Below are 20,783 nucleotides of genomic sequence, written 5' to 3'. Positions count from 1 at the left end.
GATCCCTTGGTCTGTTACCAACCTAGCAAAGCCCCTGGTGTGACCCCTTACTGCTAGAAGTTACCAGGCACCATAACCACTGTCTGGGCTGTAGTAGTTAAAGGTATGTAACTTTCTTTTTGTATTTTTTTTTTTTTTATGCACTAAAAAAATAAAATAAAAAAATATGGGGAGATTTTCTTCCTGTAGGCATTGCTCTATTCCTGAAAACCCTACAGGTCAAAAAAAAAAAAAATACCAAATCCAAAAACACAAGAAACAAAAACAAAAAACATGGCGGCCTCACACGTGAGCCTGGCGTAGGGCTGTCAATCAACCCTGTGGGCGGAGTCTGTTAGCCTGCGAGCGAGCGGAGAGAATAGGAGAGGGAGGAGCTACCGGGCTTCTGTAGTCGTGACGTCATGCAGCGGGAGGAGTGTGATTCGGAGGAAGCCCCGGTGCCCGGCTCCTATCTGTCTCCGTGTTTCCCCGCTCCTGGAGTGCGTCTTGTCGCCGCTGTGAGTTGTGAATGTGACGCTGGTTCCCGCGCCTCTTCCAGCATGGCGGCAGATCCCGCTTTGAGCCGCATGCTGCAGGCCGCTAGCTATGGTACACGGAGAGGCCTTGCTGTGTGTCTGTATTCAGCCATGCCAAGGGAGGAGGGGGCATGGATGCTGAATGTCGCCTTCTCTGGGCTTCATTCTCATAAACTGGCGGCATACCCGCCTGCACGATGGGTGCATATCTATTGTGTATAGTAACAGGGCCTCCGGGACACAGCTCTGTTTCATAATGGTGGCAGGGGCATTAAAAGTGCTGCCTTGGGGTATGTAGCATTCCTGTGCTACTGAGGGATAAAAGGATAATCGGGGGACAATCCTAAAGGTGCTCTCTTGGAGTATGTAGCATTCCGGTGCTACTGAGGGATAAAAGGATAATCGGGGGACAATCCTAAAGATGCTCCCTTGGAGTATGTAGCATTCAGGTGCTACTGAGGGATAAAGGGGTAATCCTAAAGATGCTCCCTTGGAGTATGTAGCATTCAGGTGCTACTGAGGGATAAAGGGGTAATCGAGGGACATTCCTAAAGATTGGATTATGTAGAATTCATGTGATGCTGGGGGTGTAAAAGGGTAATCGAGGGACAATCCCAAAGATGCTCCCTTGGAGTATGTAGCATTCCTGTGATGCTGGGGGTGTAAAAGGGATAATCCCTAATGTGCTTCCTTGGAGTTGGTAGATTTTTTATTTTTTTTGTGATACTGGGGGTGTAAAAGGGCAATCAAAGGAAAATCCTAAATGTGCTCCCTTGGAGTATGTAGAATTCCTGTACTGCTGGAGGGGTAAAGGGTAATCAAAGGACAATGCCAAAGGTGCTGCCTTGATTAGTTCATATGCAGAAAAAAAATTATGGTTCAGGCACTCTGGGATAACAAAGCCTTATGGGGGGCAAAAGCAGCAAGATTTCGACCCTGCCGGGTCTTTATCAAGCTGATAAAGACCTGGCAGGGTCGAAATCTTGCTGCTTTTCCCCCAATAAAGCTGCTATTTTTGTTATCCCAGAGTGCCTGAACCGTTACCCTAGATATCAATTCTGTGCGCATGCGCAATAGATAGCAGTGATGTCAGCTCCTGGCAGAAGAGGGCCCGCTAGATCAAGATGGCTTAGCCCACGAGGGACAGGTTCAAGTAAGTAAATTTCATCCTTCACTGTCCCCTTCCACCTCCAGTCACCGGGCCCCCAGCGGCCATGTCACAGTTGGAGATCTTTGTGAATTCGGCTGTCCACGGATGGTGACCGTGCCACTTTAAAGTTTCACTGTAGGTACCCAGACCACTTCAGCTCATTGAAGCGGTCTTGGTGCAGTGTCCCTTAGCCATGCAGTAGTAATTATTGCAGTTATTGAGAAACTGCAATAATTACTATCCAGGGTTACTCCAAATCTAATGAGGACTTCCTGGTTTGAAACTGATCTTTGGTTGGTTATCTGATGCTGGATGTCCTCACGCTCTGCATGAGGACCTCCAGCGTAATTTTTTATTTTTTTTTCCCCAAAGGAATGCATTATTCAAAACTTTACTACAGGGAAATTCTAATGTGAGCACAGCCATTGTTCCTCATGCACATTAGGTCTCCCCTGCTGACTGATGGTGGGGGAGAAGCGTGGGCGGAGCCTGACCCGGAGTTGGATTCAGGTAAGTGACTGAATGTGGTTTAACCCCTTCAACACAGCAGGAGGGGACCACTGTCGGATTCTATAGTGCTAGGTACACGGCTTTGTGTTCCCGGCACTATTGAATCCCTTTAACTATATGAGTGGGTTTTTACTATACTATACTATACCAGTGAAGACATGAATCTTTTGCTTTGGGCAAAAAAAGTCAAATACAATGGCACTGCCATAAGTCTATTCCCTTTCTGTTACCCTGTCTTAATAGAAAGTGTCTTTTGTTTTGTTTGTTTTTGCACAAAAAAAGTGAAACAAATGATCAGATTACCATTCTTAAAAATCACAATTATTTTGTAGCCTTTTTTTTTACCCTTTTATGTTCTAAAGAAGGTAATTAGACAATACCACAGTTTGCTTGGCCACTAATTACTTGTGATTGTGGATTGCATCCCAACACCATATTAAAAGCCAGTGCATCATTAAAAATGCATCCTGTGCGGAAAACTAAAGGTAGCCTGTGGTAATTATTGATAACTTTTGTCACTCCGACTGTTTTGGTGTTCTGAATTAACCACTGAGCATCATGGGAACCGTAGTCCCCAAAACCTGCCCCTAATTTATTTTCTCTCATGTCTGTGTTCATTTTATAAGAAAATACCCTTGTCAATTTAGATGCTGTTAGCAGTGAATACAAAACTGAATTTGGAACATTTACCTTCATGTTCCCCACCCATGCGTCAATTAAAGAGTTAACAAACCCTTTAAATGCTAACCGATTCCCTCGTTGCTGGGTTTGACTTTGCCTCCTCCGTCATCACAAGGGGAAACCCAATGTGCATGGCGCACGTGCATAAGGCCTTCCCCATAGGAAAGCATTAAATCAGTGCTTTGCTATGGGGATTTTGAAGATACTGGACATCCTCATGCAAAATGTATTTCACTCTGTGAAATAGCAGGAAGCGCCTCTAGTGGCTGTCTGCTGGACTGCCACTGGGGGCATTCTTAATCCTGCAATGAAAACTTTGCAGTTTCTCTAAAACTACAGTGATTTCAGTTGCAGGGTTAAAGTTACAGGGATACTGCACCCACACCACTTCAATGACATGAAGTGGTCTATGTGCCTATAGTGTCCCATTAAATATACAAATCTGTATCACCAACACTATAGTGTCCTTGTCCCTACTTATATTCAGGTCCTCCTTGTGTGCATTCAGATAAATAAAAATGTACTTACATTTTTTTTCAGCACAGAGGCTCCCAGTGGCACTGCTTACCTCTCCTCTTCCCATGTTACACGGAGGAGGCATGGCCTCTCTGCGATATTCCATTTCGAAGCTCCTCATTGAGGAGCTTTGGGGACCTGATGCACATGCTCAGTGAGCATGGTACGCACATTCAAAAGAACAGGATGACTGCACCTAGACCACTTCATTGAGGTGAATTGGTCTGGCTGTGACTATAGTGCCCCTTTAATACAAATTTGTCTCTAAAGCGGCCATCTCTTCTGTCACTACTGCAAAGTCTCAGCAAAAATATGGGCTCATTTCCAAGCTTGACTTTAAAAACTAGCTATTGGGCATTGTTAACAATTACAGCCAATGGGTGTCTGCTGCGAAAAATTTCAGACTGATTTTCTTGTCCACTTCTGTGTTTCTGTGCTACTTGTCTGCTTTCACAGATACAGACCATCACCTGGTATTTAATGTTTTGTAAATTGGATGAACATGAAGATAAAAGCATATTGAACAGTTCATTGCTGTAGCCACTTCACAAAGAATACTGTAAAAAGCGTGCATGCACACTTCGCCTGCTGTCATCGAAGCAGCTCCCATTAGTGTTTTCATGCTCCTGACTCGCGTGTCTTGCAGGTATTTATTTATGGTGTAATACGCCATGTTTATAGGTAGATCTGAGTGCTTAAATTGACTGTCATCTCAAACTTTCTCCTATTGTTTCATTGTCTCCTCATCAGAATCTGGTTTTTTTTTTTGTTTGTTTGTTTTTTTTAAATCTGATCTTTCTCTGTAAATCATAAGGGACTACTTTTATCTTGTGTTTTTTCCTACACATGACAACCTTCACAAAGAGGTGTACATTAAGGCAAGCTCCACTATCTTGACAAAGGAAGTGGAGCTTGTCTTGGGTTTTAAGCCCCACCCTTTGTCAAGAATAGGAAAAATACAGAAGACAAAATAGTCCCTACCTTGTCTTATGTTTTGAAAAGAACATATTCTGAAGAAGGAAGAGAAGAGAAAACAATTGGAGAAAGGTTAGTTTGAGGTGACCTCCACTTTAAATGTAGAAAATAAAGTTAATTTTCAGTTGTTAACTTGTCTTTTCCTCTACATCTAGATGAGGCATGTGCAGGCCCAGGCTGCCCAGTGCTCCGTGATGAGCCTGAGGCCGGCAGGGGAGATCAAAGGATCTGCCCTGTAGACTAAAATACAGAGCGGGTGCATTTGCAGCCAGTGGGAAGATCGGCCAGAAAGGGTAGGAGGAGGAAGGATGCCAGTTGCTACACATGTGAGCTCCGCGATTCGGAGCATTGTTGCGGGTTACTACGGCAATGCTCCGACACAGCGTTGCGCTCCCATAGAAGTGAGGTCTAGAGACACCCCATACCACTGGATGCGCACAGGGCTCTCTGTGTCCGTAGCTCTCTGCCAAACGTTAAGTACAGGCCACAGCACACACACTTCACCCCTCACAAACACTATAGACACACTGCTCTCATCCGTTACACAAACAGGACATCCTTAACGCGCACACTGCACAACCTACACACACAGCATATTCAGTATATACACTAGGAATCCCTTAGGAACAAGCTAGAACCCCTAGAGACACAGGGTACATCCATCACCTACAGAGTACATTCCATATGCACACTATGGATCCCTTACGAATACGCTAGATCTCCTACAGACACATTGCATCACCTACATACACTGACACACAAGCCGCTCACTCTACACATGCTCAATACCCCAATTAGCCACCAAACGCATGTACAGCAGTCTCTCCTGGCCTTCTTGTCTTCTTTAGTATAGCTATGCGCATGCTCACTTTGGAGGGGGGGTGCTTTTAATGGGTGATGAGGACAACACGCCTCCTCGCTGGCTCCGCCCCCTACTAGTGTTATTCCCTGATTAGAACATGCCTTGGCCAAATTTATTTTCCAGTCCGGTATTCTTTTTGATTACCCGTGGAAAAACCCCTACCGTCCTCACTTCCGGTGAGGGGAATCAGCTGGAGTCTGTGCTGCACATGCATGCTAGAACTCCTGCTACTCCTCCACAGCAAGGTCCTGGAAGGTAAGTAAAGCTAGTTTTACACTTTCATTATAGTTGGTGCATTCACGAGGCACGGGACATTTAGGGTTAAGTTGGGGTTCGGTAAACTATTTTAACCTTTCTCACACTTTATTCTAACCCTTGGGGAATGTGCAATTACTTATCATTTAGCATCTTCTGATATCTTTGTTAGAAATTAAACATTTTGTCAGTCACTGATCACAAGTTGTTAAAAGGTACACTCTGGAAACTGGTAGTCACTTTAGCACCTTGTTTGTAAACAAATCACAGGCACTTTAGTGTTCAGTAACAATAGGCAAACAAAAAGAGATAAAATAGGTTTGACTTTTTAAAGGGACATTGTAAGAATCAAAATAATGTCATCTTAATGTAGTGATTTGGGCACATAGATGATGTTCTTTCTCTCTGGCAAAGTAAAACATTGCCATTTCAGAGACATCACAATATTTACATTTGCCAGAGAACATGCCTCCAGTGGCTGTCAGGCTGACACCCACCAGAGATACTTCCTCGTGAATACTTTTTGAAAATCAAAGGTATTCAGGTTTGCACAGCATGACATTTCCAAAGCTGTTAAAGAAACTGTCAAAGCACCATGACCACTACAACCTGGAGTGCCCTGGAGCCACGAGTAACCAGATGTAGAAAAAAGAATAAGAAAACGAGTACTTGTTTGGTTGAGAGCACTAAGCTGACGCTCTTGGTCAATAGGCGCAGTACTGCAATGCTTTGCTCTCTAGAGCAATCTGTCGTCTTCTGCAAAGAAGACCACATATGGCTCATGTGGTGTAGGTGCCTGTTGGGACCCCAGTATGTTATCTAACCGTGGGACAACAGGGCACTCCCGGCACCATAACCACAACAGTGGACTTTATTGGTTACCGTACATAGAATGTTCTTTAAATGAAAGGCAAGAAATTTGTGCAGCAATTACCGTTCAAGTGTCATTAGTCTTCAATATGATATATATTTGAGATCACACCTGATCTAAATTAAGGCAGATACATTGCTGTGTCCCAAGACCTAGATTGCAATTAAGTTTAAGGCATTTTATGCAGATTTTTTTATTTTGTTTTCAGTTTATAAGGGGAAGCATGAATCTAAACCTCTAAGTTAAAAAATAAATGTATTATAAAACCTTAAAGTTGACCTTTTAATAGGTATTATGTGACTAGGTTTAGACTGCTGTTTTATCAAACAATAAATAAACGCCATGTTACAGTGCATTTTCAGACCAGCTCATTTTACTTACCTTTACAGGCCTTTGTTACACCATGGAGCAAAGATATTTTCAAAACCCGTATCCTGACTACAACCAGCAAGAGTCATCAGACTTCACCTCCACAGGGCAGGTGAGTTTATTTTAGAGTGCGATACTTTGTATGTGCAGAAGAGGATTTCATGTCTTTTTAAAGGAGTTTTGATAAGTGCCCTTAACGAATCTGACATACAGAAGGTATACACATTCCACACCTTCTATTGAAGTGTAAGATATGTATTCCTGACACTTGTGGATGAAATAGTGTGACCTTGAGATGTATTGTTCCAGAGATAATGGTAAGTGCCCATGTCTCTAACACGACCGAGAGCAGAGTTATGTAGATTGTCAGTGCATGTCTTTATAGTGTCTTGGATAAGTGGGACAAAGCATCCTTATCTGACATCTCTTGGTTTCTTATTTATAGCTGTCATCTGACTTTGTACACCGCCTGAATAGTAAGATCAAGGAGCTCCTTCAGCTAATGGAAAAGGGTCTGAAATCTGTGGACCCTGCTGACTGTACCACTTACACAGGATGGGCAGGTAAACACTCACCCAGAAATATATATAATGTACAATATTTGTCACAAGACACACGTGCAGCAATACTGGGGGAGTTGTGCATTACATTGCATAAAGTTGCTTTAACCTTATTTTGAATGATGGTGCATTACATCTTAGGACATACAAATCGTAATTGTTTAAGATTCTCGTAGCAAGAACACATAAACTGTTCCTATACTCCTCCAGTGTGACTTAAATTCTGCTAGAGGAGTAATTATAACTACAGTGCATGTACTGTAATTGCTGTAATGGAGAACTGCTTGTGTGAGGGTTCTCCTGATATGTCCTGTCACTCTGTCAATGTTGGTATATAGACCTTTATGCTAAGGACTGATCTACCCCACTTTTCTATCTTTGATGGTAAAATATAGCGCAAGTGCGAATATTTTTTTTTTTTTTTTTTTTACTTTAAAAAACAAAAGTACTTAAATGGATCCAAAGGGTGCTGTGTGTGTGTGTGTGTGTGTGTGTGTGTGTTTCTTTTAGGAAATATAAAAGTTCAAATATAGCCTTTTTTTAACCCCTTAAGGACGGATACAATTATACAAGTTCTGAACCAACACGAAACCTGCAATTTGATGTGCACCCATGCTTATTATATGTCCTTTTGTTCAGGAAAAATAACTTTTTTGTTTAACATTGAATATTTATATATCAAACCTAATTTAAGTGTAAAATATTGATAACAAATGTACAGTATTTCTTGTACTGCTCAAAAATTATTAGAATAATAACGGTCAGCGAATAGGCTCATGCTTACTTTTTGTTTTTATATTCCAGGAATTGCGATGTTGTATTTACACCTCTCAGATGTGTACGGAGAGCCATCGCTTTTGCAGAAAGCACAAGAGTATGTCCAAAGAAGCCTGCGCTGTTTGACCAGAAGGGACGTCACTTTCCTTTGTGGAGATGCTGGGCCATATGCTATAGGAGCTGTTGTGTTTCAGAAGCTTGGATACTCAAATGAAGCTGATGATTGTATCAGGAGGTAATCAGATCTACAGAATAGTCTCTGCAATCCTTCTTGGAAATTCCCTGTTTTTAATTTACAATGCATTACTTGCATTCCCTTTCCCCCATCCCTCACCTCACACTCTAAAACCTGTAAAAAGAAAATATTTTAGACTTAACTGGAATCCAACGCTATGCACTTAGTAGAGAAGCCTTTAATTGGACCGTTTCGCCTCTGGCCTGTGTGTGCATGCTGACAGCAGAAGTACAAAGTTCAGGGAGGCCTAAGTGGTGCAAATGTCTGATTGTGCTTTGTTTCAAGCAAAAACACCTCACATCCAGACTATTACCACCATGACCACTTTAAATCACTGAAGCGATTGTGGCGATTGGAGTAACTTTATAAGTGTCATGGTTACACTTTTTTTTTTTTTGTCCTCTAAAATTACCATAGCCTGCATATCTTCCTGAGTTAAGTTGCTTAAAGGATCTCTATAGTGTCAGGAAAACAAAGCGGTTTTCCTGACACTAGATTGCCCTGAGGGTGCCCCCACCCTCAGGATCCCCCTCCCGTGGCGCTGAAGGGGTTAAAACTCCTTCAGTTACTTGCCTTAATCCGGCGCTGGTGACCTCTCCTTCCCGTCTGACATCAGCTCCCCCGTCCGTCTTTTCAGAGATGCTTTGTGAAGTGTCCAAAAATTTGTATTCGTGAAGTATAATGCACCACATACGGTTAGAGAGGGGAGTTAAAACTTTGATATTTGCTAGCATGAGTTCTATTTCTTTAACACACAATGTTCTGAATGCTTACTACTTTCCCAATGTAACTCTTAATGTAGATATTGGTTGACAGTCCTCTTCAGTGCTGTTCTGTCAATGCCAAAACTGTGTTGTCTGTGCAATACAATGGAATCTACATAAAAATACCAGAGGCCATCTTTCTCCCCATTAGTCTTGGAAGTATTTTCTATATTAAGTTGGTTTAACCATTTAAAGATTGACGTTGCCATTTTTAAAATCTTCTTTTTGTATAGTTGTTGCAGTCTATTTTTTGGATAGAGTACTTCTTCTCTTTCCATAGTCTGTTCCGCCATAATTATCCTGTGTTTCTTTCTGCAGCCTCCTTCAGATGCATGCTTCTGTGATAAAGTTGGACTCCCGACTCCCAGATGAATTACTCTACGGACGTACGGGATATCTCTACGCCCTCCTTTTTATCAACAAACAGTATGGGATGGAGAAGATCCCTTTGGGATACATTCAGCAGGTATAAAAACTGCTTTCATTTCAATTGAATGTGCACAGATTTGTTTGTCACCTCTTTTTCTTTCTGTTGCTTTCTTTTAAGTGGATTTGTACAAATCTATCTTCGATGAATAGCTGATGCTGTTGCATACAGCACTGCTGGCTTACAAATCTTTTTGAAGTACCGATTTTAGTGACAGCACTATAGCAGTATATTCTTGTTGCATAGGTTATCGTGCAAGGAGGATCTCTATCACTTACCCTGCAAGATAAGTTCTCTTCATACCTACTCTGTCTTAGAGGCATCTTTATAGATGCTACTTTCCTATGCGTCCACGTCTGGACCTTCGTTCAAAAAATTGTGTGTTTTAAACTCTGCTACAGATACAATTGTGAGGGAGCCTTTCAGATAAGTGAATATTCAAACAGATGTGACTGCTCTGCATTTACCCTCCACATATAAGCTGTCAGAGAAAAGCATATTGTCTGTATGTGAATGAGAGTAATTAGTATAGTAGTTCTGTATTGTTTTTTTTTTTTTTTTTTTTTTAACAGCTGTATGACATGGCCTGTAATGGCATAGGTCATTATGATGCCAGGAGGGTCCATTTAATTCTATCCAGGTTGGGAGCTTACACTTTGTTGATAACCTCATCTGCCATAGAAGTTCACTTATATTTTGTTTTATTGCTTTCTTGCCAGGTGTGCCATACGGTACTGGAGTCAGGTCTGCAGTTGTCAGGACAAAGAAACTTCACCGCTCAGAGCCCACTGATGTATGAGTGGTACCGAGAGTATTATGTTGGCCCTGCCCATGGCCTTGCAGGGATATACTACTACTTAATGCAGGTAAGATGCTGAACTAATCAAGGCTACAGTCAAATATCAGGAAACCAACACGGTCTGTAAGAATGTGAATCACATATAATTAAAGTCTAGAGGAACCCAAGCTTCCTAAAGTGGCATTTGATCTGCTGGAATCCAATGAAGGCAGTAGTGTCCTTGTTTTATTTTTCTATTTTTGGTTTGTTTGTTTTTTACGACCCTTGTATTCAGCTACTGCTCTTCTTCAAATCTGTATGGAAAGTAATTGCATTGCTCCTCTAATACCAAAGACAAAACGTTATAGAATAAGTAATTTTAATGTAGTTTAAATTCTGGTTTGATTTAGAAGACCCAAAAAGAAAATTGTACAATACAGGAGTGTCTGTCGCATATAGTCTTGTAATGTTTAACAGACTAGTCCCATAAGCTTGCAATTGACACAGATCTGTTTCAGCACAACACAAATTTATTTTGCAAAGTACAAATAATGTCTTCTTTCCCTTTTAGCCTGAATGCAACCTTGGTAGTGATAAGCTGTTGACATTTGTGCGACCCAGTTTGGACTATTTCAGCCATCTCAAGTTCCAGACTGGCAACTACCCACCCTGCATAGGCGACCATAGAGATTTGCTAGTTCACTGGTGCCACGGAGCCCCAGGTGTCATTTACATGTTAATCCGGGCCTATAAGGTATATGAAAAATCCTTCTTACAGAGGTTGTGAACTGTAATGTTTAAATGTCTATTGAATTGATCACAAAAATAATCAATACAATGTAGTTTGAAAAAAAATTTATCAAATTACTAGATTTTTAGAAATGTATATTTTAAAATATGGTATCTGCCCATGAATTTTCAGCAGAGACCTATGAGTATAATGGCGTTAAAACTATGGAGATGGCGTAAGTATATGGAAACATACAAAGCAAATATCACCTGTATATTTATGATAAATTATTTAATTACTGCATATAGGGCCAATATAACTCATATTAATCCTGGCTTGACAGGTTCACATTAAGTGACAGCACTCCTTTAACATCCCCTGGGAGATTTTGAAACGTACACAAAGGATTCCTTTAACAAGAAGCAGTGTTTTACTACTGTTTTAGTAAAGCACGGAGGGGATGGCCTTGCCTCCATTGAATGTCAATCAACTGCATGCTATGCGTGCTAACGACAAACTCATTCTGTGCACAGAATTCACAGCACCACCTCTCGTTCCAGGCTTGCTAATGATGATGCTGCTGGAAATAGTTACAACTCTGGCAGCAAAAGCAAATAACTCTGTATCTGAAATGCTGCACATTCAAACTCCACACAACACGGCCCTTTTAAATTGCTGAAGTTGTCATGGTGCTTGGAGTAACTCTTTTAACCCCTTAAGGACCTCTGACAACCGGTCATTAAAGACCTCGGACGTATCGGGTACATCCGCAGCGAATTAGCGTGCTGTTAAGCGATCCTGATCGCTTCCAGCTGCTCTGACGAGTCATCCTGCAATACACCCCCTCACTGCTGGGCCACCAAGTGATCACTTCCAGGTTGCCCGGCAGTGAGGCAGTGCATTGGAAGCCATCAGGCAGGCTTCTGATGCTCTGCCTGTGCTGAGTGCCTCAAGGGGTTTAGGCACTCGGTGAAGAAAAAATAGTAAAATAAAAATACATTTTCAAAAATGATCCCCTTCTCTCCCTCCCTTCCCTCTGCTTGTGAAAAAAGTTAATTAAAAAAAAGTGTAAAAAGTAAAAAAAATAGTTAATACATTTTGTAAAAAAATTATATAGACATATATTATATGTATGTATGTATGTGTATATATTTATATATGTATGTATATAAAATCATACTAAGTGTATTTTTAATATATACATATATTAATATAAAAATACACTTAGAGTAAAATCTATATATATATTCTATGTATATAAAAATACGAAATATACATATGTACATATACATAATTACATAAATAATTTCATACATACACGTAGTCTTCAAATATATAAAATATGTATATTTAAAATTCTATGTGCATATTTAGGTAATATTTTTACATAATTAATAAATACATTAATACATAAAAAATATTTTATTGATTGCAATTTTTGGGACCTGCCTGACAACCCAGGCAGAAAGTCCAGATAATTTTATTTGCTAGCACTATATTTAACCCTGTAACTTTCCAAGACACCCTAAAACCTGTACATGGGGGTTCTGTTTTACACAGTTCGCTGAACTTAAATATTGGTGTTTCAAAACAGAAACGCTCCACAGCGATGATTTTGTCAGTGAAAGTGAAGTTTTTTTGCATTTGTCACGCACAAACTGCAATTTCACTGATGATATCATTATTGTGATACGTTTTACTGTTTTGAAATACTAATATTTGTGTTCAGCGAAGTCTCCCGAGTATAACAGTACCCCCCATGTACAGGTTTTATAGTGGTTTTGAAAGTTACAGGGTCAAATATAAGGTTTGATTTTTTTTTTTTTGTTTTTGTTTTTTAAATTTTGCCAGCTTGGTTGTTACCTTTTGAGAACGTATGGTAGGCCAGAAATTAGAATTTCCCCCGTGATGGCATACCGTTTGCAAAAGAAGACAACCCAATGTATTATCAATGGGGTATGTGATGTCTTTTTTAGGAGCCACTTGGTCACAAACACTGGCCAAAGTTAGCGTTCATAATGGTTTTATTTTTGCATTTTTAACATTCAAACAAATATAAATGCTAAATGTGGCCAATGTTTGTGACTAAGTGGTTACCAAAAAGGACTGTACATACCCCTACTTTAAAAAAGAAAATGGTTTGATAAATTACATTGTCCGGCTTCAAAAATGTCCCAAATAGAACATGGGTGCATGATGACCAGCTGTAAAAATTCCAAGTGGAAAACTGTAATGCGCAATCTCCAAATAAGATCTCTTAGCCCCCAGAGAACCCAACACACCTATGCATGGGTGGTATCACTGTACTCAGGAGATGTTGCTGAACATATACCGTATATACTCGAGTATAAGCCGACCCGAATATAAGCCGAGGCCCCTAATTTTACCCCAAAAAACTGGGAAAACTTATTGACTCGAGTATAAGACTAGGGTGAGAAATGCAGCAGCTACTGGTAAATTTCTAAATAAAATTAGATCCTAAAAAAAATATATTAATTGAATATTTATTTACAGTGTGTGTATAATGAGTGCAGCGTGTGTGTGTGTGTTGCAGAGCCTTGGTGGGGGGTGGGCAATGTTTTTTTTTAATTTTTTTTTATTTAATTTTTTTTTATTATTTATTATTTTTTTATTTAATTTATTATTTAGTATTATTTTTAATTATTATTATTTTAGTATTATTTATTATTTAATTATTATAATTTTTTAAATATTATTTTTTTTTTCGTCCCCCCTCCCTGCTTGATACATAGCAGGGAGGGGGGCTCTCCTTCCCTGGTGGTCCAGTGGCATTGGTAGTTCAGGGGGGGAAGAGGGGGGCTGGCAGAGCTGTAACTTACCTTTCCTGCAGCTCCTGTCAGCTCTCTCCTCCTCCGCGCCGTCCGTGCAGCTCCCTCTGTCAGCTCCCAGTGTAAGTCTCGCGAGAGCCGCGGCTCTCGCGAGATTTACACTGGGAGCTGACCGAGGTGCTGAACGGACGGCGCAGAGGAGGAGAGAGCTGACAGGAGCTGCAGGAAAGGTAAGTTACAGCTCTGCCAGCCCCCCTCTCCCCCAGTCTGTATTATGGCAATGCAAATTGCCATAATACAGACTATTGACTCGAGTATAAGCCGAGTTGGGTTTTTTTAGCACAAAAAATGTGCTAAAAAAACTCTGCTTATCCTCGAGTATATACGGTATAAGGGTTACTGCCAAAGAACACCCAAAAGTTCTCAGTACATGTATTCTTAAATTGCTATGTGTGTTTTTTTTATTTGGCATAAATTTGTGGAAAATAATTTCATGAAAAGAGTCAAAATACCCCAAGTTTATTGCCTTCTTTAAAAAAAAAAAAAAATATGTGTGTGTGTGTGTGTATATGTATATATATATATATATATATATATATATATATATATATATATATATATATATATATATATATATATATATATTTTTTTTACTTTTTTGAATCCTATTAAAGATTTATAGTAAATTATGATATGAGAATAATGGCATCTTTAGAAAGACTCATTAAATGGTAAGAGGAAGATTACAGTTAAACACAAACACCGCAGAAATGTGAAAACAGCCCTGATCTTTAACGGTAAGAAAATTGAAAAGCGATCTGGTCACTAAGGGGTTAATAGCCATGTTTACAAGTATTAGTCAACGCAATAAAAAAATGACTAAATCTAGAGCAGGGGTTCCCAACACAGTCCTCATGTACCTCCTACCAGTCCAGGATTTAGGGATTTCCCCGTTGTTTCGAAAGGTTGTTTTTTTGTTTGTTTTAAACACCTTAGACACAACGGGGTAATCCCTAAATCCTGGACCTTTGGGGGTTCTTGAGGACTGGCTTGGGAACCACTGATCTAGAGCTATGACCATCATGTCTTAATGTCAGGATTATTCACTAAAGTCTGAATTCAAAGTGAATTTGAAATTTGAGGCCAAAGTAGCCAAACTTGGAAGCATAGCTGACATAAGAAATGTTTCCAAGTTTGGCTTTTTTTTACCTTGAATTTGACATTCACTTTGAATTCTCACTTGAGTGAATAACCCCATAAGTCCTCTAACATTAAATTCCCTGACTGTTGCCATTCCAGGTTTTTGGCGATCAGAAATACCTGATAGACGCCTTGCATTGTGCAGAAGTATGTTGGCAGCGTGGGTTACTGAGGAAAGGCTATGGGCTGTGCCATGGATCAGCTGGAAATGCGTACAGCTTTCTTGCACTCTACAACTTGACCCGTGATTTAAAGTACTTACATAGAGCATGCAAGGTAAGTGTCTTTCCATCAGTAGGATTCACACATTCAAAAAGCCTGTTTCCTTCCATAAAGGAATGTTATGCAAGGCATGTTTCACCTCTTTGTACATAGCTAAAACTAATCTCACTACATCATACATCACTGTAAAGCAGCATATCATTTTGTTCTTGCATAATTTCATACATTGCTATAATCCCTCTGTCAGTTGCTATAATCCCTCTGTCGGTTACTAACTAAATGGGAGTTATGCATATCGGAGGATTGCAAATGTTATGCCAAAAATGGTTAAATGTGAAACCTGTATTAGCTGAACTTTCAAGGCTCATTTTAACAAAACATTTTAGAATTCCCTTATCTTTTCTCTATTAACTGTTTAATTCATAACTCGATGATACGTTTTCATCTGTAATCTCTGCTCTAAGTAGGTCTTGTAAAGAGTTTCCTGGTTGTAATTGTAATTTTTTTTAATGCATATTTAGTACGATTAGTCCTGATTCATGTACAATTTTTTTTTTTTTTAACTATGAATAATATCAGTTGCACCAGTCTTCTCTAACACATTGTTGCCGATTTGTTTCACAAAATGTTTCAAACAGAAGAAGCCACATCTTGTGGCAGCTTTATGTTTTGCGAATCTGGCTGTTAGTCACAAGACTTCATGTTCCTTTGATGACTAATGTTGCCATTTCACAAGAATCATTTGTAAGATGCAACACAGCCTTGGTGCTCTGTGTATCATGATGACTGGTTTAAATGATGCCTAATGTTTAAGAACTGGTTTTCTTTACTCCAAATCATCCACTGAATCTTTGGTCCTGGTTTGGTTTTTGATTATTTGTATGATTTTGAGCTGAAGATGGCCCTCAATATATTTGTACACACTTTTGGAATGAACTGAACATGGTTGTGTACTTTCAATTGAGTGGTTTACTTTTGCATTCCGAGTATTATTGTAACTGATTTGTGATAACTGTCGCATTTAGTCCGGGTCTTTCTGATCTAAACTTGACAAGGTCATCTGAGATAGGAGAGATTTAGTTTGTTGGAGCTCATTTGTTGTTTAGTTGACGGTAGTTGTGCACTTAAGAATCTAGAACCCAATTCTGGGAGAGGCACTAGAACATTTAATATCGCTCTCTCACAATAGGATTTATTTACTGTACTCTGACTTGCAGTGAATTAAATCCACACAGCAAAATTTAGGCAAACTGCTGATTTAGAGAATTTCATAGTCTGAGCTTGACTCTTTCAGCCTTCATTTTCTCTTCTGGATTTCAATTCACTATTTGGACAATGGTGAATAACTCTTGAGTGTGTGAATGTAGGTATATATTTGTGTGGAGTGTTGGTGTGAACATGTGTGGATGTGTATGGTGTGCCAGTTTGTGATTGCAGTGGTGTAGTAGTATTGAGGACTAGCTTGTTTGTATGCAGTTGTGGGTGTTGCTTATCCTCTTCTCCCTTCTTGTGTACTTCTCCACATCTGGAGTCCTTGGAGCAAGCATGTTTTTGCAATACTCTATGAAGTTCTGGATGTTTTGTGTAGAGGGTGGAGATACACCGTATCCTTGCACTCTTTACCTGCTTCACAGCCCAGCATCTAAGAGTCCTAGGAGAGCATGCTGTGTTCTTGCTTCCAGGACTCTGACTCTATTGTCCTCCAGTTAGCCACCAGCCCTGAAACACAGACATACAGGTACTCGGCATGGATACCCGTCTAGCCAGGTAACTCGGGGTGGGCATTTGCCCAGGTGCTCCACTCCTGGATCCATGCCTGTATGTACTCGATGATAATTTTAAGTTCTGATTATGGTATGCTACCATTGGATGAATGTATGAGTACGTTTGTTCTAGGATCCATCTCTGCTGTCATCTGTGTTTGTTACATTATATGTTACGGCTTTGGATTTGTTTACATGATTGTTCTCTAGATCTGCTGCATCCAGCATATATCTCTCCACTTGTAGAAGTATAATTCCTATGAATCTCAGCCAGCTAGCCATGGATACTTATTACTTATTTTTGAATTAGTCTGTCAAGGTTAATCGGTCCCTTTTTTTTTTTTTTTTTGGCTTCTCTTTTTATCTGAACTTACTGTCCTACTGTGTTTTGTTCTTAGGATGAGCAAATAAATGTTCTGTTTTAAAACCCTTTGATTGTAGTTGACTCTTCCACCTGTCCTTGTGATGTTAAATAATATTTACATTACGGTATATTCTGTTTCCGTGATAGTTGTGCAATGTGTCCTGTTCCGAGCTAACCTTTTCTTTTTTTCTTTTTTCTAGTTTGCAGAATTTTGTATGGATTATGGTGAGCATGGCTGCAGGACACCAGACACTCCTTTCTCTATGTTTGAAGGTACAGTTTGTGAATCATGTCCTATTTATTTCTTGACCTAAAATAGCATGTGTGGTAGGCGAGAAGGAATTTAAATATTATGAGAAAAAAAAAACAGCACTGTATAGTTTTTTTTAATTTTACTCTGTTTGGCAGGGGGGATTGCTGAGCATTTATAGGTGCAGTCTAAGCTCCATTATCACTAAAGCAGAGAAGGGCAGAACGAACCAAACCCTGAGACTGACTGCAATATACAAGATTTGACAGTGCCACACAGACCATTTAAAATTAAAAATATGTTTTGCTGCATTTAAATAAACCTTCGCATCTTAAAAAATATATGCGTAGGATATGTTTTGTGCAGTGGGTATAAGAAGCTAGTTGGGTAAAACATTGAATTATGTTCTTAATTACCCTTCTTGTCCCACCTAACTCGACAGTCACAATTCGATGGCTGAACACCATTTGGCTTCTTTGACCAGCATTGTAGACCTTTGCTGAAGGTATATGTAGACAGTGGCCCTTTTTTCTTTTTTTTTTTTTTTTTTTTTTTTTAATATATACAGATACTCCTCACTTACCGACCGGGTTCCGTTCCTGCAACCCAGTCGTAGAAAGAATTGGTCGGTAAGTGAGGATTTAAGGGATTCCCTGCTCTGATGGATTCGTCTATGTACGGGGAAACTTCCCCGAACATAGATGAACACACCTTAGCAGGGAATACCTCTAATCTATGCTCGCTAAGATTTCACCGAACATAGATTAGATTGATTCCCTGCTCTCGTGCATTCGTCTGTTTGGGGAAGTTTCCCCGAACATACATGCACACCAGAGCAAGGAATCCCCACGACGACTCGCACTTATGCCTGGTCGTAAGTGTGAGCCGTCGTAAAACACTGAATACCTGATGTTTTAGTGTTTTGGATCATAACTACTTTAACATGTGCCAAAATTCCACTGGGGTTTTAAAGTGACTGACTGTATAAATGATTCAATTTATAGGGACACTATAGGCACTATAACCAGTTCATCTCATTGAATAGGTTATGCTTGCAGTCCCCTGACCCTATCCGTCTATTTAGTGTTAAACCATTTTTAAACAGTTTAACTGTGAGTGAGATTTCTGGATGCCCACAGCACAGCCCTCGCTAGAAGTATGGCAAAGGCAGACATTATACACTTCCATAGCCATGCCAATTCAAACCAGCAATCGGTGACTCTGACAGGCTGATCTCTCTCAGCCTAAAATTTCCATCTTATCTAGTCTCTGACACCTATTCCTGCTCATTATGAGCAACACAGAGGGGATGGGTTGCTCAGCTGTCTCGTTTGGCATTAAAACATTAAAAACCGTTTAAAGGGACACTCCAGGCACTCGGACCACTTCTGCCCATTGGAGTGGTCTGGGTGGCAACTCCCACTACTCCTAACCCTGCAAGTGTAATTATTGCAGTTTTTTTTATAAACTGCAATAATTACCTTGCAGGGTTAACTCCACCTCTAGGGGCTGTCTATTAGACAGCCACTAGAGGGAACTTCCTGACTCATAGCACAGGAAACCTGTGCTAGAGCGTCGCTGGACGTCCTCACACTGTGTTGCTCCAGCGTCGCTCATTTCCCCATAGGAAAGCATTGAAAATCTTTTTCAATGCTTTAATATGGGGAGCGCTAATGCGGATGCGTGGCATTGCTGCGCATGCGCATTAGGTCTCCCCGGCCGTTGGGCGGGGATCAGTCTCTCCCACCGGCCGACGGAGTCAGAAGGAGGAAGTAGCGACGAGGGACATCGTTGCTGCCTCAGGTAATTTACTGAAGGGGTTTTCACCCCTTCAGCGATTGGGGGGTGGGAGGGAGTGGGAACCTGCAGTGCCAGGAAAACTGATTGTTTTCCTGGCACTGGAGTTTTCCTTTAACAATGAACAGAAATATAGTGCCAGGAGAGTCCAAATTCTAAAACCACTTCAATGAGATGGAGCAGATAACCTAACCTTGTGAAATGTTTTTAGTGTATCAAGCCCTGTTCGTTTTTAAAGATGTTATAAAAGGCTGTTTGGATTGAAAAACAATGCATGCTGATTCCCTTAACCACCTTTATCTTCTCTCCTCTTCCAACAGGTATGGCCGGGACAATTTACTTCCTGTCTGATTTACTAGAACCATCGAGAGCCAGGTTCCCAGCTTTCGAAATCTGAGAACCATTTAGTGCACCCCCCACCCCTCTTAGTTCCACGTTGACAGCGTCATGGAATAATGCTTGATGTAAAAGCCATAAAAACAGCTTAGCATTGATAACCAGCATTCAGTGATGCTTTCGTACACTGCCAGATATGAAACTCTGTTCACAGACTTTATCTGTGAAAAGTATAACTTCTTATTAAAGGCATATGACAAAAAAAGTGAACTGTAAATAGTTGAATGTAAAAAGTAACTGTGTTGCATGACTCTTTAAACCCTGCATAGGCATCATCTTGTCATCTCTGGCACATTATAACATCCTCTGTCTGCTATAGTTGTGACACAGAGGCTGATTGGCATTTATTGCTCATTAACTTCTTACCTTTGCGTGTTTTCTGGAAAAGAAATTCAATGTTTTTAAAGGGGAACTATCACTTCTCTGGGACTTAAACCATTAAAACATTGAAAATCATCTATAACTTGTGGTAACCTTTTTTGTTTAAAGATGCTCCATTTTATGTTAAATATATTTAACAGATTTGGATAAAGTGATCTAGCAAGCCAGTTCAGTTTGTGCACAGTCAGGGCACACATTGTATTGAAGGAGAAACAAATATTTAATTTTTCTGTTTTTCCTCTTATACTAACTATGGTAAGTAGCAGAAAAAAAGCAGCATTTATGACAATGACTGAAAGGAAGCAAAGATGGAGGCACTAATTCTGGCTAGAAGTAAAAAAAAAAAAAACAGCGGTGTGAATTTCTACATTTCATTTTTTTTTATTTTTTAGATCTCACAAAGACATATATGGTGGTAAATATAGGGAATAAGGAAACCTAATATTAAAGATCTTGGGAAGTGACAGCTTCCCTTTAATTTACTTATTAGTTGTTAGGTGGTCCCTCCCCATGAAAAAAAACATCTTTCAGTGAAAACCTGTATAAGTGAGAAACAAACGTGCACGTTTTAGAATATCCAGCTTATATGATTTATAATGTAGTTTGCTTGTACACATTGAAGAATTATTGAAATAAAATACTTTTT

At 40.0% G+C, this 20,783-nt stretch overlaps 1 protein-coding gene across 2 annotated transcripts; it reads left to right on the top strand.

Moving 5' to 3' along the window:
* The first annotated feature begins 357 nt into the window (after window positions 1-357).
* LANCL1 (LanC like glutathione S-transferase 1) lies at window positions 358-20,219 on the top strand. 2 transcript variants are annotated; one of them, XM_063429953.1, is made up of 10 exons: window positions 358-497; window positions 6,725-6,816; window positions 7,150-7,267; window positions 8,069-8,276; window positions 9,359-9,506; window positions 10,187-10,333; window positions 10,817-10,999; window positions 15,064-15,240; window positions 17,514-17,586; window positions 19,681-20,219. In XM_063429953.1, exons 2-10 carry the CDS (start codon window positions 6,739-6,741, stop codon window positions 19,755-19,757), a joined length of 1,209 nt encoding a protein of 402 aa, XP_063286023.1. In that variant the 5' UTR covers window positions 358-497; window positions 6,725-6,738; the 3' UTR covers window positions 19,758-20,219. The 2 variants fall into 2 exon arrangements, with proteins under 2 accessions (XP_063286023.1, XP_063286021.1); XM_063429951.1 differs by having other exon boundaries at window positions 358-588.
* Window positions 20,220-20,783: the final 564 nt, after the last annotated feature.

This window comes from Pelobates fuscus, chromosome 8 (assembly GCF_036172605.1).
Source record: "Pelobates fuscus isolate aPelFus1 chromosome 8, aPelFus1.pri, whole genome shotgun sequence".
NCBI classification, from domain to species: Eukaryota; Metazoa; Chordata; class Amphibia; order Anura; family Pelobatidae; genus Pelobates; species Pelobates fuscus.
The sequence above is the reverse complement of the archived record's forward strand: the minus strand, read 5'-3'. Positions and strand labels throughout refer to the sequence as shown.